The 25,453-nt window shown below is 46.2% G+C and overlaps 3 protein-coding genes across 3 annotated transcripts in view; 2 read left to right on the forward strand and 1 right to left on the reverse strand.

The window, feature by feature from the left end:
- The window catches only part of LOC112070105 (piezo-type mechanosensitive ion channel component 1-like), a 22,858-nt gene extending 19,464 nt beyond the window's left edge, over window positions 1–3,394 (forward strand). Inside the window, 3 exon segments of the mRNA XM_070438835.1 lie at window positions 515–594; window positions 1,114–1,312; window positions 1,468–3,394. Of these exon segments, the coding sequence (XP_070294936.1) occupies window positions 515–594; window positions 1,114–1,312; window positions 1,468–1,732 (544 nt within the window). The 3' untranslated portion in view covers window positions 1,733–3,394.
- Window positions 2,582–10,458, reverse strand: LOC112070102 (cytoplasmic tRNA 2-thiolation protein 2). The gene is made up of 15 exons (XM_024137516.2): window positions 10,058–10,458; window positions 9,807–9,881; window positions 9,526–9,604; window positions 9,384–9,443; window positions 9,158–9,218; window positions 8,922–9,031; window positions 7,128–7,417; window positions 6,853–6,988; window positions 6,534–6,665; window positions 6,333–6,424; window positions 4,643–4,743; window positions 4,279–4,483; window positions 3,558–3,624; window positions 3,382–3,440; window positions 2,582–3,241 (listed from the first exon to the last, which is right to left on the reverse strand). The coding sequence occupies exons 1-15, from the start codon at window positions 10,111–10,113 to the stop codon at window positions 3,163–3,165; spliced, it is 1,602 nt and encodes a 533-aa protein (XP_023993284.1). The 5' UTR covers window positions 10,114–10,458; the 3' UTR covers window positions 2,582–3,162.
- A 179-nt stretch (window positions 10,459–10,637) lies between these two features.
- Window positions 10,638–25,364, forward strand: LOC112070100 (E3 ubiquitin-protein ligase RNF166-like). Its single transcript, XM_024137513.2, is given in 7 exon segments — window positions 10,638–11,218; window positions 21,379–21,535; window positions 21,783–21,895; window positions 23,520–23,634; window positions 23,962–23,989; window positions 23,992–24,068; window positions 24,675–25,364. Coding segments are annotated over 7 exon segments (726 nt in total). The 5' UTR covers window positions 10,638–11,048; the 3' UTR covers window positions 24,741–25,364.
- The last annotated feature ends 89 nt before the right edge of the window (window positions 25,365–25,453 follow it).

Consider the following 25,453-nt stretch of genomic DNA (forward strand, 5'->3'; position numbering starts at 1 on the left):
TCGTTCTGTGTACGATTTCCTGCAAGACATGAATGTCAGTGTTCTGCCATGGCCAGCGAAGAGCCCGGATCTCAATCCCATTGAGCACGTCTGGGACCTGTTGGCTCGGAGGGTGAGGGCTAGGGCCATTCCCCCCAGAAATGTCTGGGAACTTGCAGGTGCCTTGGTGGAAGAGTGGGGTAACATCTCACAGCGAGAACTGGCAAATCTGGTGCAGTCCATGAGGAGATGCACTGCAGTACTTAATGCAGCTGCTCGCCACACCATACACTGATTGTTACTTTTAATTTTGACCCCCCCTCTTTGTTCAGGGACACATTATTCCATTTCTGTTCATGTCTCCGTTGTTGAATCTTGTTATGTTCTCACAAATATTTACACATGTAAAGTTTGCTGAAAATAAATGCGGTTGACAGTGAGAAGACGTTTCTTTTTTTGCTGAGTTTATTTCCATTTCTGTGTGAAATCCTGTCCTGAATTCTGTTTGACATTATCTATACTGTTTTTTTATCAGACGTGTGCCTCACATGTTCCCCAACTATATCCGAGCACCAAACGGAGCCGAGGCCAAACCAGTCGACCAGCTGTATAAAGGTCAGAGCGGCTTTTCTGTATAAACATACTTCCTCCCATACAGTACTTGAAATATAGACGGTTAGCTGACAGCGTCACGAAAACGATGCACACAKTTCAAAGGGGCAGAAGGCAGTGTGTTATGGTTCTGGATGGCCATATACCTAGCAACAATGACAAGAAACTGCCATTTGGTGAATCCTAAGTGGCTCGTTTCAGCTCGTTGTTCTTGATACCATGTCTTGTTTTGATTGATGTCACGTCTACTAACAGGGCCAAAATTTGCTAGCTGTAATGCTTTATTTGAGAGGCAAGTGCTCATTGTTCAGCTTTCTTTCTTTCTATTTTCAATAAACATTGGCGATGATATATAGTTTACATGTTGTCAACAATCTAAGCCAACTCTGTCTGTTTTGCCCCATATTTGCGCACACATCAGTTTTGTTGCTAAACAACCAACCCGTCTATAAGGAAGCTCAAAGCTAAAACATGGGCAGTCAGTCTGTGTTACTGTCTCCCTGACACCATGTTKTGTTGCAGGTGATGAGGAGGGCTACCAGGATATAACACTGTCTCTGATGAGGGACCGCTCTCTGAACAGCACCCGTGGGGCCCAGGAGTGGTGGGACATCAGCATCGCCGACTGTCCTCCGTCCACAGGGGCCTGCGGCGTCCTGCCGATGGTCATCTTCAATGACAAAGTCAGCCCCCCCAGTCTAGGTTTCCTGGCAGGATATGGGTAAGAATCTATGCGTGCCTGTGTTCTCAATGGTAGCCCATTCCAGCAAATCGAATAGACCTGATTTGCATTCAAACTATTGTGTGGGAAATMAACTGTTTAGACGAGAGCTCTATGTTCAATTATGCTCATTCTACACTTGTTCTCCATTGCAGGATCATGGGGCTGTACGTGTCTGTGGTGCTGGTGATTGGGAAGTTTGTGAGGGGCTTCTTCAGTGAYATCTCTCACTCCATTATGTTTGAGGAGCTGCCCTGTGTTAACCGTATCCTCAAGCTGTGCACAGACATCTTCCTGGTCAGGGAGACAGGAGAGCTAGAGCTGGAAGAGGAACTCTACTCCAAACTCATCTTCCTCTACCGCTCACCAGAGACTATGATTAAGTGGACAAGAGACAAGCTATCAAGTGACAATCGCTAGCCCCCCCCCCCGGCTGTCATATCCAGATCACCCCTGGGGTGCCTCTACCTGGTCTTCCTCTAAAAGACCCAATACTAGCTCCAGTGGGTCTATTTTCACTGTGCACTAACCCCTCTTAGCCAGGGGGAAAGGCATGTTTTGTCTGTTTCTGTATTCTGACAGTACTATTTGCCTCTGCTGGTGGGCTGTACTGACAGACAGTGAGCCAGAGGCTGTGTGGTGGCCAAGGGGTCTGCTCCAGTGCCCGTCCAACTGGTTATGGAAAGTTTGGCTAGGCCTCTCCAATCAGAAGGGCAGGTTAGWTGCTTTGCACTTTGACCACAGACTAAAGCCAGGCTCCTCTCGTCTTATTGSCTGGGTTCCAACAGAAATATCGGCTTCTGAATGAGGTGTGATGGCCGGCTTGACCTACAGACACTACCCCTTAATGAAGAGACAGGCTGGATCTTCACTACACTGACCAGCAGTGTGGARAGCGCCAAAGGGGACAATTTGAGAGAAAAAGGACCTAAAGTAGGGTGTTTGTTTCCAATCAAAACACTATTAGATCAATTTCAGCCAAATCTCCAAGTCTTACTCAAACTGTTTACAAATTGAAACGCTTCAGTTGGGAGGAAAGCTAAAGCTTTTAGCTAAAGCTTGTACGTGGCAACAAGTTACAGGCTTATTGATCGCAAGACTTGAATCTGTTAAATGATAGAGTATAGCAACACTGTAAAATGTCCTAGTCATGACAATCCTTAAATGTCTCCATGTTGGAATAATGCATAAGGCAACATTGCCCCCATCTCTGGAAAATGTCATGCTGGAGTACTTTCAGAAATTGTGACACTATACAGAAAACACAGCTACCATTGTGCCTTTTTATTTGTTTCTGAATTGTTACAACAGGGTTCAGCCATTGCCAATATGCAAAAACCTTTCCTAACTTTAAACATGTTATACTTTTATTTCCATATGTTTGCTCTCATTTTCAGAGAACCTGATGGGAGTTCTAATGCAGAACCATGTAGGTTGTTGCTATGGGATCTCTGTTGTGGAAGAATAATCATTTATATTTCCAATAGAATGTGATTCAGCTTCTAAACCAATGAAAATATTGTTCATTCTCATTTCTGACATGGAAAAACTAATTGTTTCAGCATCATACATCCATATTCAATTCATTAGTTATACCTGAATCAATGTTAGATTCACCACCAAGCAGTGCCATGTACAAAGCAGCTTTATTTTGTGTGCAGTTAAAATACAGTTTCAATCAGCKTATTGTTGTCTTATAGCCAAATAATATTTATTCAGTCAGTTGATTAATTAAAAGCAATTGGTATTAGTTTATATTGAGACAAACAGCCTTGGCTGTATAGTTGCCAAGGGAACAACTTCACTGCAGTGCCGTTGGACGTTGTCCAGTCACACTGGGTATTAGTCTGTCATAAGGACCCATTGACACTCAGGATGGCTTCATCCTCTTCCAGCAGGAACTCACTGATCTCCTCCCTCATCTGAGACCTAGACAAGTCCATAAACAGAAGTAACAAGGTAAATAGAAGGATATGCTCAGTATAATTCTACTGGTAATAACTCAATATTCTACGCAGACATTATGGCTATTTCACGTTTTTGAGTTAAGAATGTTGTATAAATCTCACCTTCTCTTCCTTCTCTCAGCCTCTGACAGTATGTACTGGGGAAGGGCATCTTCTGCTGTCTGTAGAACAGAGAAAGGCCATGGTTCACATTGCACATTGTCCTGCTGTAGTCTTTCTAAAGATTATATTGGTCATGTTTAGGAGTAATGTGAAGTGATAGACGTTCTTTCACTTACCATGTCTTTGATGGTCAGTCTACAACTGTAACACAACAGGCTTTTAAGATCCACTGTCTCTGGCTTCCTGAAAGAACACACACAGTATTGTATTAATTCAATAGGATCAAATTAAACAGCCACTTGTACAAGTAACTTCAAGTTGCTTGGCACTTCACCCTAAATGTAAACACGTGAATATACACTGAGTGTACAAAAGATTAAGCCCTGCTCTTTCCATGACTGACCAGGTGAAAGCTATGACCCCTTATTGATGTCACTTGTAAAAATCAGTGGAGATGAAGGGGAGGAGACAGGTTAAAGATTTTTAAGCCTTGAGACAATTGGGAAATTGATTGTGTATGTGTGCCATTCAAAGGGTGAATGGGCAAGACAAGATTTAAGTGCCTTTGAGCGGGGTATGATGATAGGTGTCAAGAATTGCACCGCTGCTGGGTTCAAACTGAACAGTTCCCCATGTATATCAAGAATGGTCCACCACCCAAAGGACATCCAGGCAACTTGATCACTGTGTGATTAGCATTGGAGTCAACATGGGCCAGCATCCCTGTGGAACGCTTTCGACACCTTGTAGAGTCAATGCCCCGACGAAGTGAGGTTGTTCTGAGGGCAAAKGGAGGGATGCAACTCAATATTAGGAAGYTGTTCTTAATGTTTTGTACACTGTGTACATAATCCAGCTGTACAGTAATGCAAACATTGGAGACAAATGCCTACTGACTTAGCAGAGGAGCAGCAGCCCCCTTCTCCAGTCATACAGCCCTGATGCTGGCCCCCTCCAGAGGAGTAGCACTGGCCCTGGCTTGCCGAGGAGGCTGGAGGCAGCCCTGGAGCTGCTGCTGTACCAGGGGTGAACCCGGGGCCTGGGCCCCGCCTCTGAGACAGCTGRTCTGAGATCAGTGTAGCCTGGTAGGCAGAGAACTCCTCTAAAGAACATGGGGAGGCAGAGAAGGATAGGTAGAGATATTTACGTGATTAGGGTATAGAAATACTAATTTCAGTACAAAATGACATGTACTTTTATTTAGTGAGTACAGTACATWTATAATGTGATGCCGTCTTAGTACACTGGCAGTGCGACTCACCTAGTTTAGTGTCCAASGCGCACACACARAGTAGGCACTTAGCAAAGGGTTGTGTGTTGGTGTTCTGAGGGGGACATGCTGTGTGGAGCTTCTCACTGGTCCTGGAGGACAACCATCAAAACAGGTACTCAATACCAAAATCCTCAACAGCTATCTTCGCACGAGTCTAGATGCATAACAAGCTCATTTAAGATTGATATAGTATCCTAACAAAATCCACTTCCAACCACTATTTTCTTTACAAATACTGCACCATATAAACAAAAAAASAAACGTRCTCACTGTCAACTGCATTTATTTTCAGCAAACTTAACATGCGTAAATATTTGTATGAACATAAGATTCAACAACAGACAAACTGAACAAGTTCCACAGACATGTGACTAACAGAAAGGGAATAATGTGTCCCTGATCAAAGGGGGGGGGTCAAAATCAAAAGTAACTGTCAGTATATGGTGTGGCCACCAGCTGCATTAAATCTCCTCCTCATGGACTGCACCAGATTTGCCAGTTCTTGCTGTGAGGTGTTACCCCACTCTTTCACCAAGGCACCCGCAAGTTCCCAGACATTTCTGGGGGGAATGGCCCTAGCCCTCACCCTCCGAGCCAACAGGTCCCAGACGTGCTCAATGGGATTGAGATCCGGGCTCTTCTCTGGCCATGGCAGAACACTGACATTCCTGTCTTGCAGGAAATCACACACAGAACGAGCAGTACGGCTGGTGGCATTGTCATGCTGGAGGGTCATGTCAGGATGAGCATGCAGGAAGGGCACCACATGAGGGAGGAGGATYTCTTCCCTGTAACACAGCGTTGAGATTGCCTGCAATGACAACAAGCTCAATCTGATGATGCTGTGACTCACCGCCCCAGACCATGACGGATCCTCCACCTCAAAATCAATCCCGCTCCAGAGTACAGGCCTCGTGTAACGCTCATTCCTTCGACGATAAACGCGAATCCGACCATAACCCCTGGTGAGACAAAACCGCAACTCGTCAGTGAAGAGCACTTTTTGCCAGTCCTGTCTGGTCCAGCGACGGTGGGTTTGTGCCCATAGGTGACGTTGTTGCCAGTGATGTCTGGTGAGGACCTGCCGTACAACAGGCCTACAAGCCCTCAGTCCAGCCTCTCTCAGCCTATTGCGGACAGTCGGAGCGCTGATTGAGGGATTGTGCGTTCCTGGTGTAACTCGGGCAGTTGTTGTTGCCATCCTGTACCTGTCCCGCAGGTGTGATGTTCGGATGTACCGATCCTGTGCAGGTGTTGTTACACGTGGTCTGCCACTGCGAGYACGATCAGCTGTCCGTCCTGTCTCCCTGTAGCGCTGTCTTAGGCGTCTCACTGTACGGACATTGCAATTTGATGCCCTGGCCACATCTGCAGTCCTCATGCCTCCTTGCAGCATGCCTAAGGTACGTTCACACAGATGAGCAGGGTTCCTGTCTCTTATACACATCTAGATGTGTATAAGAGACAGAAATAAATGCGGTTGACAGTGAGAAGACGTTTCTTTTTTTGCTGAGTTTACTACATTTGACTTTGAGCGGAGAGCAGAACATACACTGGGTCTGTGCGGTTCCCCACTAGCAGGGAAGCCAGGTCTGCTCTGACCGGGTTGCCTGGATCCAGATCGATGGAGTTCTTACAATTGGTTCCTAGTGTGGCTCMGTGTGCTACCCATCCTCACCTGTAGATTGTGCTGACAGTAGAGGGGAAGTCAGTCTGGAGTTTGGTGACAAAGCTCTCTGTCACGTGCTGGATGCTGGCCTTGTRTTGTGCCTGGAAGAGGCGGTGAAGGAAGAATACTCTTAAAATACTCAAAACGGACTTGGCCAACAGTGCCACACTACATAACAATGATAGTAATCAGAACACAGTCGACTCTCACCTTAGTGTCCAGGCCAGGGATGAAGACTGAGGGGATGTCAAACATTCTGTTGTAATATGCTATTTCTTTAGAGGAATAGTCCCTCATGGGTCTGACAATGACCACGTCTCCGTAGCGAGGATCTGAGAAGCCCTGTGAACATAGCAACATTTCAAAATGACACAGCTGCTGCTGCCAGAGCTCAATACACAATGTAAGCCTACGTGGGGTAATGCTACGTTGATGCTTTCGAACGGTACTTTAAATATTGCAATGGAGGGGCATAAACATCATGTTCACTATTCTACAGCTGAAAGAGGGGAGGTCTTTTTCCCCTCACCGTGTCCGTTGCCAGCGATGCCCCTCGCCCCAGAGAGATGTTGCTGAGCAGTTTGATGGCCAGACGGGAGCAGCTGTCCCCCATCATCACCTTGGTGTAGSCCTGRGTCCTCGCTGTGTGGAGAATCAGGTGCWGCCTYGACAAAGSKARYCYTTACAKCTGTCATAAATGGCCTTTACACAAACTAGACCTTCAGAAGCATTTCAGACATGTTCATCCCCCATATGCTCTGATACGTAAATGGCATGTCTCGGAGATACGGTCTAATCTCTCACCTCAGTGTATGTAGCAAATCCTCTTTGGCTGTCAGCGTCCTCACAGAGGCAAACAGTCTCTGAAGGGCTTGGGTGTGTTCAGGGGTGATGGGGCTGGTTACTCCATTCTCGACCTCCTGCATGCTCAGACTGGACAGGTGACTCTGGGCATTCTCCACAGAGAGGTCTGGATGCTGGTTCTTCTTGGTCTGGATGAATTGGTCCACAGCAGCTTTATAACTCGACCCAGTCTGTGGTTTTTCTGTTGCCGAGGATCCTGCCTCTAGCACTGAGCTGGGGAGACTGAGTACCTGAAACACCATGGGAAGGGAAAGACAATAGACATGATGACGCAACCATATGTTCTAAATAATGACAAGCTATAATACAATGCCTTCGGTAAATTATTCAGCCCCCTTGACTTTTTCCACATTTTATGTTATAGCCTTATTCTAAAATTGATTAAATTGTTTTTTTCCCTCAATCTACACACAATACCCCATAATGACAAAGCAAAAATAGGTTGACATTTTTGCTACGTTTTATATATTTTTAAAAATGAAATCACATTTACAAAAGTATTCAGACCCTTTACTCAGTACTTTGTTGAAGCACGTTTGGCAGTGATTACAGCAGAGTCTTCTTGGGTATGACACTACAAGCTTGGCACACCTGTATTTGGGCATTTTCTCCTATTCTTCTCTGTCAGGTTGGATGGGGAGTGTCGCTGCACAGCTATTTTCAGGTCTCTCCAGATGTTCGATCGGGTTCAAGTCCGGGCTCTGGCTGGGCCACTCAAGGACATTCAGAGATTGTCCCGAAACCACTCCTGCGTTGTCTTGGCTGTGTGCTTAGGGTCGTTGTCCTGTTGGAAGGTGAACCTTCATCCCAGTCTGAGGTCCTGAGCAGGTTTCCATTAAGGATCTCTGTACTTTGCTCAGTTCATATTTTATTTAAACTAGGTAAGTCAGTTAAATTCTTATTTACAATGACGGCCTAAATCCTGACTAGTCTCCCAGTCCCTGCCACTGAGGAGTGGCTTCCGTCTGGCCACTCTACCATAAAGGCCTAATTGGTGGAGTGCTGCAAGGATGGTTGTCCTTCTGGAAGGTTCTCCCATCTCCACAGAGGTACTCTAGAGCTCTGTCAGAGTGACCATAAGGTTCTTGGTCACCTCCCTGAGGATGGCCAGCTCAAGGAAGAGTCTTGTTTCCAAACWTCTTCCATTTAAGAATGATGGAGGCCAGTATGTCCTTGGGGACCTTCAATGCTACAGAAATGTTTTGGTACCCTTCCCCAGATCTGTGCCTCGACATAATCCTGTCTTGGAGCACTACGGACAATTCCTTTGACCTCATGGCTTGGTTTTTGCACTGCCAACTGTGGGACTTGATATAGACAGGTGTGTGCCTTTCCAAATGAAGTCCAATCAATTGAATTTACCACAGGGACGCCAATCAAGTTACAGAAACATCTCAAGGATGATCAATGGAAAAAGGATGCACCTGAGCTCAATTTTGAGTCTCATAGCAATACTTACGTAAATACGGTATCCGTTTATTTTTTATGCATTTGCAAAAATGTCTATACCCGTTTTCGCTTTGTCATTATGGGATATTGTGTGTAGATCGCTGAGGATTTAAAAAAAAWAAWTTTTTAGAATGCGGCTGTAACGTAACAAAATGGAAAAAGTCAAGGTTTCTGAATACTTTCCAAAGGTACTGTACATATTTAATGCCAATGATCAAAGCGCAGTCTCACATCCCAGACAGAAGTACAAACAACATTTTTCTGACCCATCTCTAGGCAGCTCACCTGCTCCAGGTGGACTATGTGGTAATGGTAATTAGTGGCTCTGAAAACTGACTCCAGTTGAGCCACTGCCCTCTCCCGCTCTTCCATGCTTTGACCACTGGCACCGCCCTCTGTCAAGACATAGTAATAGACAATCATCACACGGGAGCTAGTCTAATGGGCCAGAACCCCTTGCTAAGTGACAGATGAAGAAAAAACATTGTGCCAAAGAACAGCGATGATCATCTGTACATTACCATCTATGTAGATAATTCCAGGGACAAATCTCAACTTCTTGGGTGCGTCTCGACTCAAACCCTGAGAGAAGGTTCATTTTCATTCAGAAAAACAAAAACAGTTTGAAACCCTTAATAATTTGAAGAAACTGTTTATGAGTTGCATCTAAAATGTCAGCCCTGTGATATTTCAGTAATTGCAACATACAGTGTGACTACACATCTAGTAAGACATTGACCCAACTACCTCTTGAACCTGTGACAACATGGAGCTAGAGGTTGGCCCTCCAGACACTGCAAGAAGAACCTACAACAGAGAAACAATGCCAACTCAGTTGTTTTGATTTATGTAAGATGTTACACAAATGTTAGAGATGGATATTCAATACCTTCTCTCCAGGGAATATTACCCGGTTCTTTCCCAGCATTGCCCGGAACTTGTGTATGAAGTACTCCTTGAAGCAGCCCCTGGCCAGAAAACATACCCAAATAAATACATTACTTTTCATTATTAGCTACAAAGAGCATATATGCCGACAATGAGAGCAAAAGATGCACAACGAAGTAAAAATTACCACTTTTTAATTTTTGCTGTAAGTTCTGTGGGGCCAGTTCTTGAGACAAATACATGTAGTTTGTGACTCTCAAAAAGCAGTTCAATTAACGTTACCTGCAAAATGCATCTCCAGCTCGGATGATCAATACCGCTGTATTTTCTTTGCATTTGACACACTTCTTGGAGACACTGCGATTTAAAAAAAATGAATTGTGAGTGGATGGAAGCAGTTTCTAAAGCAGACAACACTTTAAGTAGCTAAGCTAACGTTAGCTAGCGAGCTTAACTTAGTTACACGTGGACATTAGCTTGACTGCAGTTTAGGCAACTGGGTAATCTAGCTGTTAAATGGGTAAATAGTTTACCGTGGAGTCACTCTGTGTTCTAGCTGTCCATTGTATTCCTCATCGACCTGACACATGGTCGGGTTGAGTTAGCTAGCTATGTGACGAAGAGCTCTAATTTATTGTAGCTTGCTAGCCAACAATTGCAGAACGTAGCTGTAACAGTTTTCGGTTCAAGCTTGCCAGTTAAAACTATGTGAGCAGATACCAGCGTTCTTCGAAACTCTATTTAGCTAGATAAATTAATTAGATTAGTGTAGCTATTTCGAGATGTATTTAATTCAGCCTATTTCTTATAGCTGTCAAAAGGCTCYTGCTGGAATAACAACATCACGCATTTTGATGACGTGCTAGATTCTTTACACAGTCATGTGAAGAGCGTTTTGTAGTTGGATCACTGTTCTTTTTTGTGGATGTATCACATTAATCAATCTTGCAACACATATTTTAAAAGAGAAAATTTGAACTATAATAACTTAAACATTTTACAACACAATGAAACAATGTATTGTGGGAATGTAGTTTGAAGCATCTGTAAACTGAGTTGGTGATATCGCGAACGAGACTTCAATGACCAGAAACGTCCTCTTTTTGCTGAAGCTGTACGGCTTGTTCGTGAGAGTCGCCCTGAACTAGCAATTGCGAAAATTCCCTGATCTTTTAATGATCTGGATATATTTTGGTCAGTTGTTTGTAATCAAAATGATTTGAAGATCGAATAATCTGCTCAGCGCCCTGCTTTTGTCCTCTCGTCAACCAGCACTGTCTTGTAATGTTTACTTCTTTCGTGCTTCGGCGCGTTCTCTTGAGCGCTTGTGTAGCGGACTGATCTAGTGTCTAATGTTAGCTAAATAATTTTACACAAACAATACATAGGTTGGATAGCTTTATTCATACGCGTTATTCACACGAAGGATGTCCATCGTGTACAATCGATGTAAATACTCGATGTGAATACTCCCAGGTAGTTACAGTTATAGTCGAGAACGAAGTGCGAGCAAGATCCTCGTTCATGATGGCGATGTTTCGCAGTTTTGTGTCGGCTACTCATCAGCTCAGGCAGCACCAACAAAACGGGGCAGCTGCAGCTGCCACTGGCGAGAGCCTCGAGAGCCAGTTCTCCTGCCCAATTTGCCTGGAGGTGTATCATAAACCTGTCACCATTGGAAGCTGTGCCCACACGTAAGTTGACGGATTTGTGATCTCTTGCTTCTCAGACAAATGTATATCACTTACAAAACAACAACGTGCTATTGTATATAGCATATATTCTCTCATAATATTTGTATTGGTTGTTGTCACTTATCAGTCCGCAGATAGAGCTGTCAAGCTCATTTTTGCTTGTCACTTAAAGTAACGGTTTTGTTATAAAATGCTTATGATTCACAGCAAAAATGCCACATCTATGATAGAAAAAACTGCATTGATACTGGGATAGGGATAATGTTTTCGTTTTTCCATGGATGCCAACTTGCCAAAGGGAATGCAAGGGAGCTCAGACAGTAGAACAAAGCGGGCTAGGTGGTAGTTCAGTGCTTCCCGAAACGCAGTATCGACGTGAAATACTAACTAGGCTATTTGCCGATTTGATGAGAAATGTTGGACAATAGCTTTTTAAGAATAAACACATAATAACTACAGACAGAGGAAATGCGTGTCTAACGGCTAACTCAACAGAAATTAGATTAGCCTAGGCAGCCGATAGTAGGCGCTAGATGGTGCCCACGATCGGCTGCCTAGGCTAAAATGAGACGTGTTGTCGAAAAGAGGAAGACCGTTTTGTATACTTTTAGCCAGCACTAGGATATGTGGAAACAGCCATATTAAAATGTTGAATGGGATGTTTTGGATTCCCATGATGCTCATTGCATTGTTTGATCTTTCATTAGTATGTAGAGTTTTAGCACTCAGTCAGAGAAGAAGCTAAGTTATTTATGTTTTTTCCCCCCCATGTTTGTTTTCCCACCAATGTTTGTTTTCCCACCACTGCGTTCGACCATAAGCTTCCCACAATGTCCTTGACTAGGCCTCGGGCACGTGGGTAATGTAACCTCAGTGTGGCACATGAGAGTTGCCTTTTGATCTGTGAGGTGCTGCCTCTGGTACATTGAGCAGAGCTTCTGCCTGCACCATTTTCTCYCTGGGATCAATTCACATTTCAAATGTACATGAAAAGTCTGCAGCTGTGAAGGGAAGCTCGCTGAATAGTGGTTGTAAAAGTTAGGTTGAGAACATGGCATTAATATGCCTCAATAAGACTAATTGTTATAATCGTTTGTCCACACATGTTGTTTTTTTTWAAGTAAGAACACACACCACAAGGTTGATTATTGGAAACCAAGGGGTCTGAAAGCTCTCCAGTTGTATAAGCCGTTTGGAAAAAAGCTATTTTGAGGAGCCACCACCAGCTATTGACCAATTATTGCCTAGTTTCCCTAAACTGAACATTAGTGAACATCTTTGTAGGGCTGTAGCCTAAGTAACGCTGCCTGTGTTTTTGTTGCCTCCTGTGAATTGCATTACTAGCAGTTACACTGAAAAAGTCTAGATGTAGTCCATTCTAAAATCTTCTTTTGGAGGGCAACTTGATGTCCATTCTTCTGCTGTCATCACTGAAGATTACTGGCGTTTTGAAAACGGCTCCCTTCTATTCTTCCCTTTTGACACCTTCTGTGGGTCGACGGGAATGAATGTGTATGGTTGACTTGAAGCTGACGCATTGTCACTCGCCTAACAAACCGTTCCTCCTGCCCTTTTTTAGGATTTTATTTGTGTGACAATGGGAGCTTTAATATGGCTGCTCATTTAAAGACTGGGCTCTGATGTCTGTCTGACTTACATCTTTTTTGTCTGTAACACACCTGCTCAAAGCATTTACCTAAGCTTCATCCCTCGTCTACTCTTCTCTTTCTGTATCTCTCTCCCTCCATCCCTCTCTTCCTCACGTGGCATTGTTAGTGGGCTGAACCCAAGGCAGACTTGGCAGCCTGACTCCTACCCATCCCCCACCTCCCTCGTCTTGGGTGATTTGAGGAAGTTTGCTCATTGAGTGAGGGAGTGAGACAGAGGGAGGAAAGGAGCAAAACGGGAGCTTTTATTCCCTCAAGGTTGTTCTGCATTCTTATCTTCTCACGCTCAGCTATGCAGCGTGCCGGCGTACCTTTCTGTGTCTCTCGTTCCATTCTCTCTCCCCTGCTCTAGCCGAGCTGCTGCTGGGGAGATTGAACAAAGGTCTCACATGAGAGCCTCTTACTGCTCTCTCAGGCCATGGAGGAGACCACTCACTCTAGTGACTCACCACATTCTACCTCCAACACTACTGTATGCACGCATTGCTTAAGCATGCAGTCTCTCTCGCACACAGCCACATACACACAGACTCATGCACCTGCTTTGCCTCCTGTGGCGTTGGCATGGAGCCCACTGTCACACAGTGGGTTTGAAGTCTGTTTCCTCTGGAAAGCCATATTGGCCAATCAGCTCCCCACTCTGCTAAATGGGTCTGTGGGAAAGGGCAAGATAATGTGTAACTATTGTAGCTACAACAACAAAACAACAGTAGACTACTAAAGACTGTTGCCAAGCACGATTGGCATTGCAACCTGGCAGAAAACTGATCATGCACTTTGTGTTGTTACATCAGTATACCTTTAGCGGAACCTTCCTGTGTGGGTGGGTCGTAGCCTGAAAGGCTGACTTAAATGTCTTTTACTTATTTTTTTATTTTTAAAATTTTATCCCATTTTCTCCCCAATTTTCGTGGTATCCAATCGCTAGTAATTACTATCTTGTCTCATCGCTACAACTCCCGTACGGGCTCGGGAGAAACGAAGGTCGAAAGCCATGCGTCCTCCGAAGCACAACCCAACCAAGCCGCACTGCTTCTTAACACAGCGCGCCTCCAACCCGGAAGCCAGCCGCACCAATGTGTCGGAGGAAACACCGTGTACCTGGCTGGCCCCCTTGGTTAGCGCGCACTGCGCCCGGCCCGCCACAGGAGTCGCTGGAGCGCGATGAGACAAGGATATCCCTACCGGCCAAACCCTCCCTAACCCGGACGACGCTATGCCAATTGTGCGTCGCCCCACGGACCTCCCGGTCGCGGCCGGCTGCGACAGAGCCTGGGCGCGAACCCAGAGACTCTGGTGGCGCAGCGCCCGGCCACCCGGGAGGCCCGACTTAAATGTCTTTCATTTAGTTCTCTCAGTACAGTGTCAGAATTGAGGGGTTTGCTTTGCCTCTCATGCAGACAGTAATTTGCAGAAACAGTCCTTTAATGTCCTCAGATCAATCTTGGTTCTTTTACAAAGAGCGTGTGGCTATTTTMAAGCCATTACTGAGAACTGGGACTGTTGTTCTTGGCTTCCTCTCTGTGAAAAATGTGTTTGTTTCACAACCTAGCCTACTGCTGGATTTTCATTCCTAGTGCTCACACTATGATGTACATTGCACTACAGTCTACTAGGCTATATTGTAAGATCCATGGGAGCGATTCTCTTGCACATTGAAGGGGACGACCCCAAGCCTGTTGTCGTGAAACAAAATAACTCGCAGAGGCAGTTAAAAGCACATGTGAGGCGCTCAGCTTTTTCCTCTGCGTTGAGAGACAGAGACTTTGGTGTGACGGTGCATTCAGAGGATGTCCAGCTGAGAGAACCTTGAGGTGTGTCATGTCAAAACAAACTGTCCTCGCCCCCACCCCCTCTAACAGTGGTGTGTCACGTAAGCCATGTGTAACGCTGGGAGTCGGGAAGCAAGTTCAGGGAGTGAATCATTGAATAAATAAATGAAACATTACAAAACACGAACAACGCACAGACCGGAAACCGAAACAGAAACGCCTGGGGATGGAACCAAAGCGAGTGACGGTAATCACTCGTAATGTAGGGAAGGTAATCAGGGAGGTGATGGAGTCCAGGTGAGTCTGATGACGCGCTAGTGCACGTAACGATGGTGACAGGTGTGCGCCATAACAAGCAAGCAGCCCGGTGACTTAGAGGCCAGAGAGGGAGTATACGTGACAGTACCCCCCCCGCAGGACGCCGACCCCGGGGACGATCCTGGTGATCAGGAGCGGATCAGACGAACCGGCTGAGGCGTGAGAGCCTGAAGAGCCGGCTGAAGCGTGAGAGCCTGAAGAGCCGGCTGAGGCGTGAGAGCCTGAAGAGCCGGCTAAGGCGTGAGAGCCTGAAGAGCCTGGCTGATGCGTAGGAGGCCGACGAGCCAGCTTGTACGTGAGAGTCTGACAAACCGGCTAAGGCTTGAGAGCCCGACGAGCCGGCTGAAGCGTGAGAGCCCGACGAGCCGGCTGAAGCGTGAGAGCCCGACGAGCCGGCTGAAGCGTGAGAGCCCGACGAGCCGGCTGAAGCGTGAGAGCCCGACGAGCCGGCTGAAGCGTGAGAGCCCGACGAGCCGGCTGAAGCGTGAGAGCCCGACGAGCCGGCTGAAGCGTGAGAGCCCGACGAGCCGGCTGAAGCGTGAGAGCCCGACGAGCCGGCTGAAGCGTGAGAGCCCGACGAGCCGGCTGAAGCGTGAGAGCCCGACGAGCCAGCTGAGGACTGCCCGGTAGCTCTGGTACTGCCACCTGGACCCAACTTCACCTCCAACACACACAAAAAACACTCCCTGATGCTTCCCTTAGGCGAGACGTTATTCCATAACGTGTGTGCTGGGAGTCGGGAAGCAAGTTCAGGGAGTGAATCATTTAATAAATAAATGAAATGTATTACAAAACATGAACAACTCACAGACAGGAAACTGAAACAATAATGCCTGGGGAAGGAACCAAAGGGAGTGACATATATAGGGAAGGTAATCAGGGAGGTGATGGAGTCCAGGTGAGTCTGATGACGCGCTAGTGTGTTGTAACGATGGTGACAGGTGTGCGCCATAACAAGCAGCCTGGTGACCTAGAGGCCCGGAGAGGGAGTATATGTGTTTCAATGTACAGGCAGGGGATGTATAAGCAAGGGGTTGACTGGGATGGGCAGTAGTCTCCTTTGATACTGCAAGAGATTATACAGGCTAGCGCTATAGATTCACTAATTTCTGCTGATGGTTTTCGGTGCTGTCAAGCCTTTAATTCTGTCCTGTGACGTTACAGTGACAAGCCCATCTGACGGCGTGTGAGAAGAGCCTCATTTCAACTGAGAACAAAGCTTCTGAAAGTCACATGTAAAGATGTTCTGGCATGTCAAACTTGCTGAATGTGTGAAATACCCTCGCAAACTCATACCCTCTCTGCTCTGTTAAATCCGCTTATTTGAGGAAGCCTGTGTCCTATTCCTATACTGTGTGTCTGTTCAGGGGGGAAACAACCACGAGTTCCTACTGCTCCTCTATGCTCTGCGGTGTCTACTTTACTGTAGTTCTGAGAAGTAGATTGAACTGAGCTGAGGTGCAGATGGTGAGGAGCCAACCCTGAGGCGTCTGTGTTCTAGTAGCACCTGGCTTCATTTGCTCTCATTAGCCTACCTCTGCAGCTCCTGAATTGGCAGCAAATATCTCCACGGAAGCTTCTTCTCCCTTCTCTGCACAGGAAATATGGTCAGCTTGCCTCATTTCTTCAGGGAGGGAGGTGGAGAGGGTAGTGGAGAGGGTAGATCAAATATACACAGTTATGGAGCTTCTCTCCTTATAACACCATACATCATTATATAAACCATATGCATCAGCAAGTAGTCCCGGTATCCTTGTGCCAGGTGTGTGCTGCGTTGTGATGGCAGACGATGCCATTGTCTCTCTCTAGCTATAATGGGGAGATGGGCCTATCTATGTGTAAAAATAGTGCTCTTTGGTGACTCTCTTTTACTTCTGGAGGAATAGGCCGTTCCTCGCCTGCTCCTTTAACACCTTCCTTAGGTAGCCTAATAATCACATTCCTGTGTAATATTCTAACTATTAGCCAACTGCTTATCTTTATTCTATTGGTGAGAATGTAATGTAAATACTCAGGAAGCATATTGGTCATGGCCAAAATGTTCACAACTAGGCAGTACAGGACAGTATTTCAACAACCCCATTTTCACCCTTGAGTGTTTGTCACTCCCATGTCACCACACACTTGACCACAACTCTTTCTTTATTCCCTGCTCAATTCGACGCAAGACGTGCAAACGTGAGTGAGCCTGCAGGTGGTGGCGTCCTGCTGTCTGAATGTCAAGTACAGCGGAAGTGATTCAAGTATCTAATAGGAGGGTGCTAAATCCGGGCATCTTTAAGTGATGACAGACGATGCTCGAAGATCACCTTTGAGTCGTCTTTCGCACCAGAGTTGGGCTACAGTAGGTCTGGATGCTTATTTTGAAAGACTGCTGCTGCTGGAGTGCTTGGGACACATCTGTATTTCACTGATATGGAGATACGTTTCCCCTCAGACTGTTATGTAGAGGCAGATGAGCATTTGTAAGGGGCTCGTGTTGCTCGCTGAATGCTCTGCAGGCCGTTGTAGTTCGACATTGTCGTAGCTCTGTCTGTCCTGTACTCTCTCTTTACTTCTGTGTGTCTGTCGGTGTGACAGACCGAAAGGATGGTGTTTCAGCACTGTTGGCTTTTAGTATTCATCAGTGCTGTTTGAATATGTGTGCTTTGTTCAATGCTACTCCTCTCATGTTGGCTTCTCTATTCTCTGAGACGGTATCAACCCTAGACAGTCCTTCATCACTGTCCAGACAGAGAGCTTTACTACATCTCAGCTGATCAAACGGGTCCCCAAACGATCTCTTTTTGTGCTGCAAAAAAGTTTGATTCCCTTCCTCCCACCTATCTGTTTTATTGATCTATTAATAGGTGTTTGGGAAAGTTTTCTGAAGTGTCTGGAAACGTGAATAGGTATGAGGACAGACTGTGAACCTGATAGGCACCACACTTTGCAAAATAGACACAGGCTCGCACTTCGAACAACACCACGGAGCGACTGACTCCGACATGAGGGTCAGAAAGCAGTAATGCTCCAGTGACATTTATGCTAGCCGAGCCTCACACACACACACACACACACACACACACTCACACTCACACTCACACACAGTAACATGTTATGTTGTTGGATCCGAGTGTCAGCATTGTAGCAATAATTTGGCCAACATCTTTCATGATGCTATTGGTTCATTAAGGTAGTAGAAAAGGACGGCAAATGACTTGTACTGCTCTGATATTGAGATGTGCTGCAATTCTATAGCCTAGGCTAGCTGAGTATACCTTTTGAATACGAGGCAATGATAGCCCCAGAGAATATTATTACCAGCCTCTACACTCATGTATAATTTCCCAAAGAAATGTCTTTCCAAGTATTGCGGGCTCTCTTGAGAATAGGTCTAGGCGTACTCACTAGGCCTAATTATTAGTATATTTGAATGTTAACGTAGGCACACAGGCTGGGCTTCATCCAGATCTCAGCTCTACAGCGTTGTTTGGTTGATGGAAACAAACCGAGCTTGTGGATATTTGAACGTGTTTTGACTAGATGACATTTTGACTAAAAGATTGGCTGTGTTTTGGGGTTTCCTATGTGACTGGGAAGTAGGAACTGACTCCAGAGGAGGTCACATGGGTCATGTAGCTGGTTGAATATGGATGGAGTGAAGTGAGAGATGTTTAGCTATTGAAACTAAGCCCATGCTAATGTGATAACTAAGGTGCTGAAACACAGTGCCATTACTTTAYTAGACATCCCTTGACGCTATTTAGCGCTCCACTGTGTTGTTAAGAGTTTATTAGCCACTTGATTAGCCTGCCTGTGGGCAGATTGCATGGCTTCTTCCACAAGCGGGGAGTTCTGGTCACCAGCTGAAAGAGAAGAACAGTGGTAGACCCACAAAGTTAGAACCAAGACTGGTTGTGGCTATGCAGGGAGATTTGACTCCTGGCTCCTTATATATCTGACCCCTCAGCTCTTTGCTCTTCACGCCCCTCAGGGGTGCGTGCTCAGTCCCCTCCTGTACTCCCTGTTTACTCATGACTACACAGCCAGGCACGACGCCAACACCATCATTACATTTGCTGATGACACAACAGTGGTAGGCCTGATCAACGATGAGACAGCCTATAGGGAGGAGGTCGGAGACCTGGCCGTGTGGTGCCAGGACAACCACCTCTCCCTCAACGTGATCAAGACAAAGGAGATGATTGTGGACTACAGGAAAAAGAGGACAGAGTACGCCAACATTCTCATCGACGGGGCTGCAGTGGAGCAGGTTGAGAGCTTCAAGTTCCTTGGTGTCCACATCACCAACAAACTAACATGGTCCAAGCACACCAAGACAGTCGTGAAGAGGGCACGACAAAACCTATTCCCAATCACGAGACTGAAAAGATTTAGCATGGGTCCTCAGATCCTCAAAAGGTTCTACAGCTGCACCATCAAGAGCATCCTGACTGGTTGCATCACTGCCTGGTATGGCAACTGCTCGGTCTCCGAACGCAAGGCACTACAGAGGGTAGTGCGTAGGGCCCAGTACATCACTGGGGCCAAGTTTCCTGCCATCCAGGACCTCTATACCAGGCGGTGTCAGTGAAAGGCCCTAAAAATTGTCAAAGACTCCAGCCACCCTAGTCATAGACTGGTCTCTCTGCTACCGCACGACAAGCGGTACCAGAGCGCCAAGTCTAGGTCCAAGAGGCTTCTTAACAGCTTCTACCCCTCCAAGCCATAAGACTCCTGAACATCAAATGGCTACCCAGACTATTTGCAGTGCCCCCCTCTCAKCCCCTCTTTACACCACTGCTACTCTCTGTTGTCATCTATGCATAGTCACTTTAATAACTCTACCTACATGTACACACTACCTCAACTAACCGGTGCCCCAGCACATTGACTKTTTATCGGTACCCCCCTGTATGTAGGCTCACTATTGTTATTTCACTGCTGCTCTTTAATTATTTGTTACTTTTATCTCTTATTCTTATCTGTATTTTTTTTTTAACTACATTGTTGGTTAGGGGCTCGTAAAGTAAGCATTTCACTGTAAGGTCTACTACACCTGTTGTATTCGGCACGTGACAAATAATATTTGATTTGCTTTTAATAATATTCTTCTCCTCTCTCTCTGAATGATGAGACGTTTCATGCTCAATTAGAGCTCTGTGTGGGCAGTATTGTATCAGTATCTGTGGCGGTGCAGGCCAGGCCTCTGTGGACATAATGGAAACATTTACCCTCCCTCTCACTGCGTGGAGACCCACCCCCAGGACTCCAGGTAAAGATTGGGCTGTGCTGTGGATGCTGTTAGGATGAGCTGATGGAGTCCGTCCCTCCCCAATAGCCTCCTCTCCTCCGCTCACCATCACGCCTCGGTCTCTGCTTGGCTGGCTGCTCTCCTGCTCTCTACTATATAGCTGGTTTAATGGGGTTATTTTCGGGCTTCGAGGAAACAGTTATTGTTATGTTCTCTCTTTCCACACCTGGCTTTTCTCTGTAGTCTGACTTTTTTGAAGTAAAAAATTTGATCAACAAGATTTGTTGTTTTTAATGGGGCAAAGAGTTGCTGAAAGTGCTTTCAAAGCAACAAATGAAGTAGCAGGTGTGCGGCTCTGGGGTTCTAGTAGCCACTCTTAAACTGCTAGCTACAGTGAGAGGAAGTACAGACTGGGTCAGGTTCAGAGTACACGTTGAAATCAGTCAAGTTCAAAGGGCACCATTTTTGTCCTCTGGAAACGAAGTCTTTCCCTACCCTACCCGCTTGCCTTCAGGCCGACAGGGCCATAAAGAATCCGGCTGCGCTGTAAAAATCTGCAATGATTCAGTACTCTGGCAGTATAAACTCCTGGCTCATTTGTCAGGGGAGGTTTCACGGCCAGCCCAAGACCAGCTCTCTGGGCCCTCTGTTTGCTGACGGTGCCCTACCTGGCAGTGCTGACTCATGTCATCATGGGAGGTGACTGCCCATCACTCAGCACGTTTGCAATCCACCACAGGAGCATTTCTCGGACCCACCGTGGCCCAGTGCTGCCAGCGGTGCCCACATTGCTCAGAGTCGCCAGAGGAGATGATGATGGGTTGAATGCTGGGTCTGTCTGACTGTGAGTGATGCTGCCCCAGCAAATGGATACACCACTGCTCTAATGGCACTGAATGAGACTGACTGACTGGAGTTCACCGTGCGGGCAAACCTTGAGAAGAGGTTCATAGAATGTTATTAAAGCTCACAAACACATCTCATTGAGATGACACACATTTTTCCTGGACACTCACTTTGAATAAACGCTCTGATTCACTTTGTGTTTAGACTTTACGTATCATTCGACTCATGTCCCGATTGTCAGTCTCTTTCTCTGAGTATAGATTTGATTATTTGGTTCCAGTGCAACGACTGACTATCTCGTGTGTGTGTTTGTGTGTGTAGGTTCTGTGGGGAGTGTCTGCAGCCCTGTCTCCAGGTCACCTCTCCCCTCTGCCCTCTGTGCCGCATGCCTTTTGACCCAAAGAAGGTGGACAAGTCCTCCAGTGTGGAGAAACAGCTGTCCAACTACAAGGCCCCCTGTCGGGGCTGCAGTAAGAAGGTGTACTACACTACTATGGCCTGCCACTCTGTCCAACACACATACTATACAGACGCACACTTGATGATACACAATACCACTCACATATACACTCTCAAAATGTCTCCCTGCCCATTAATTCACTTAATAGCATGTCTTGCGCTCTCTCTCCTGCTCCTCTACCTCTGTCTTGCTCTCCTGTTCCTTATCTCCCTCCTGTCCTCCCCCTCCCTCTCTCTCTCCTCCTCTCTCCACTGGCGGGCTCCAGGTGTCTCTGGTCAAAATGAGGTCACACATCTCCTCTTGCGCAAAGGTCCAGGAGCAGATGGCCAACTGCCCAAAGTTTGTGCCTGTGGTCCCCACTTCACAGCCCATTCCCAGGTAATCTCTCTGAGGGGCTCTCAGTTGCTCCTGGAAGCCACGTCAGACACTGTGTGACATGGGACGTCAGGGTCCATTTGGACAGACTGAACAGATTTGAGTCAATATTTCTGTCCTAGCATTGATCTGCAGAACCACACTCCCAGTACATTTTAGCCCAGCAGTATGAATGTGTGTCTTTTATGAGTCATGCTCTCCTGTGGTGTTCCTGGCTCTCTGGGTTGTTGTGAATACCTTTGATGTTCAGGGACTCAGGAGATGTGTTTTTCTGCTGACACATGAACACTTCTCCCTTAAGAACACACAGACACAAACACCCCCAGACACAAATGCCTACTTACAAATACCAGTACCGGTATAGGCATCCTTTGATTTTCACAGAGCAGCAGGGCATCAATGCCCATCTACACTCTTCTAAGTGTGCGTGTCTGTGCGTTTGTTTGTGTGTGTTTGTAAGCAGATGTACTCTGCCTTTGATGACGTACAGAGAGAGAGGGTGGGGTGGGTAAAAGGCAGTTACTTAGCTCTACAAAGAGAAATCTGTTAATTCCCTCCCTTTCAGTGTTTTCTGTTTTTACGTCACATCACACGCCTCACTCTGTCTGTCTGTCCTTCTGTCTAGACTAGAGGGTATGTCTGTCAGGAGGGTCTTTGTGTCTGGAGGGTCTGTGAACAACTCAGCCAGAGGTCCCACTCCCAACATGTACTAGAAGCACTGAGTTACTAGGAAGAGTCTGAGGAAGAGTACTGTGATCAGGATCTGTGACGTCCATAGTGACCATCTGGAACTCACGGGTGAACACAGAACAGCATATCTTGTGTCTTTTCTCGGTTTTCAAGGTTGTTGTTTTTACCACATTCCAAAACACAATTTAATTGGGCGATGTTGCCAGCACCACAAAGGCAGAGTCTCATCTAGTCGAAGGCCCAGAGAACACAGTGGACCATCTGCTGGTGTTGTCTACTTGTCACAAAGTCATTATTCTGACTAAACTGTCACTTTTTTTCTTTTTTTTGCCCAAGGCTGAAATTATGTTTGGTTGGTATATTTTATGGAGTTTTTCTGAGGACTGCTGTTCTACAGAGTGCACCTTTATCGGCAATTCAAACAGGCATTTCCCTTTAGCCAGTAGACTGTGTCCCACCTGAGAGACCTGTTAACACTATGTCTGATGGCACTCTGATGGGCTGCTCCTGGTCAGCTGTGGAGGGTAGTGTGTGAATTGGCCTTGTTGTCTTGCTGTGGTGCTGATGGAGCAGTGAGTTAATGAACACATTGTTAAGGACCCTGTTCTACGGGTGTGTGGGTCGGCTAGCGTAACTGTCACTGCAGCACATTGTTAAGGACCCTGTTCTACGGGTGTGTGGGTCGGCTAGCGTAACTGTCACTGCAGCACATTGCTTTCTGACCCTCATGTTCACACTGACCAGCTGTCCTTCCAGGTGTGCTGCTGGACATGATTGGCGTCCTGCTAGTGTCTGGAAACTGGGCCTCAGACTTTGGGGTTATATTCACACACACAACAACACACCATCAGTGTGTGTCTGGCAACATTTGTGTGTGCATACCCATGTTGTTTCCATTATGGCTCCTACTAAACGTGTGTTTTCTCCCTGCCTGCAGCAATATTCCAAACCGCTCCACCTTTTCATGCCCATTCTGTGGAGCCCGCAATCTGGATCAACAGGAGCTGGTCAAACACTGTATGGAGAACCACCGCAACGATCCCAACAAAGTGGTCAGTCTGCTATGTTATACCCTGAACTAAGTACACTGTCCTAGTCTGAACTAAGTACACTGTCCTAGTCTGAACTAAGTACACTGTCCTAGTCTGAACTAAGTACACTGTCCTAGTACTGAACTAAGTACACTGTCCTAGTCTGAACTAAGTACACTGTCCTAGTTCTAAATTTACTCAAGCATTTATGTGCTGATATGAAGTGTTATGCAACGTTGACGTCACTGCATGAGAGTGCATCCTTAACCAACAGAGATTCTACTGCATTCTGATTTGGTGTACTGGTGAGGTAATGGCAGAGTTGTTGATTGGTTGGTGTGCCTCCAGGTGTGTCCTGTATGTTCAGCCATGCCTTGGGGGACCCCAGCTACAAGAGCTCCAACTTCCTCCAGCACCTGCTCCACCGGCACAAGTTCTCCTACGACACGTTTGTGGTGAGGATAAGGGTTGGGGTCTGGGCTCTGTGTCGTCTGTTCTTTAGATAGGACTAGAGCTGTTCTGTTGCCAATAATGTGACTGTAATATCCTAGTACTGTAACTGTAATATCCTAGTAATGTCACTGTAATATCCTAGTACTGTCGCTGTAATATCCTATGTACTGTCACTGTAATATCCTAGTAATGTCACTGTAATATCCTAGTACTGTCGCTGTAATTATCCTAGTACTGTCACTGTTAATATCCTAGTACTGTCGCTGTAATATTCCTAGTACTGTCGCTGTAATATCCTAGTACTGTCGCTGTAATACCTATACTGTCGCTGTAATATCCTAGTACTGTCGCTGTAATATCCTAGTACTGTCACTGTAATATCCTAGTACTGTCGCTGTAATATCCTAGTACTGTAACATGAATGCACTGCATATCTCAAAGAAGCTTTATTTATTTGGTGTCAGGCATTATTTACTCAGTGGTTGACTGTGTGACTTTGTGTTTGCAGGACTACAGCATTGACGAGGAGTCATCACTGCAGGCAGCCATGGCCCTGTCCTGTCAAATCAAATGTTAAAGTGAGTGACCGTCTGACTCTGTCTTTGCAGGATTACAGTATCGATGAAGAGGCGGCACTACAGGCAGCCCTGGCTCTCTCTGTGACAGAGAACTGAGATTCCTCTGAGTCCCCCATTCTGCTGTCTGGGGACGGACTTCCATCCTGACACCCCACTAGCTCTCTTTCTTTCTCTGGATCCACCCCATATCCAGCCCCCTCCACAGCCACCTCACTGGGAGAGTTTGGAAGGACTTGGCCTAGACTCCCACTCTGGGAGAGCTACAGAGGGCTTATCTCCTAACCCTGTCCCTGATCCTCTACCTGGCCCTTCATCCACTCTGCTCACCTGCTTAACTCGTCAATGCCCATTACCATTACATCATATCCTCTCAGCCAGCAGCAGCCTCTTCACTTCCTGTATACTGGGGAGGAGGGGAGCTTGGCCTCCAATAAATGTTGCAATTCAAAACCACTGCAATGCAAAACAATGAGGGCAGCATGGACATTTTTGTTATTCTACAGAAAGAATGAAGGTTCCAAAAAAGAATGATTTATGGTATTTTCTTTTACTCTTTATTTTTCACTGTTCAACTGAAATGTTTTCAAACTCCAGGATGAGTCACATGACACACGTTCTGGTAAAAGTACCACAGATTAGTTCTGTTAAAGTTTATTCTCAAGTGCATCATTTGATGGCTTTTTGATTAAGAGGGACTACAGTTGAATGGCTGGACCTCATTCTCAGTGTGATAATCTTACAGCTGGGTGACAGTCTAGACATGACCAGTTAAACACAGAGAGTGAGGTCCTTCTTACATCCCCATCACG

This window comes from Salvelinus sp. IW2-2015, unplaced genomic scaffold (genome assembly GCF_002910315.2).
Source record: "Salvelinus sp. IW2-2015 unplaced genomic scaffold, ASM291031v2 Un_scaffold1218, whole genome shotgun sequence".
NCBI classification, from domain to species: Eukaryota; Metazoa; Chordata; class Actinopteri; order Salmoniformes; family Salmonidae; genus Salvelinus; species Salvelinus sp. IW2-2015.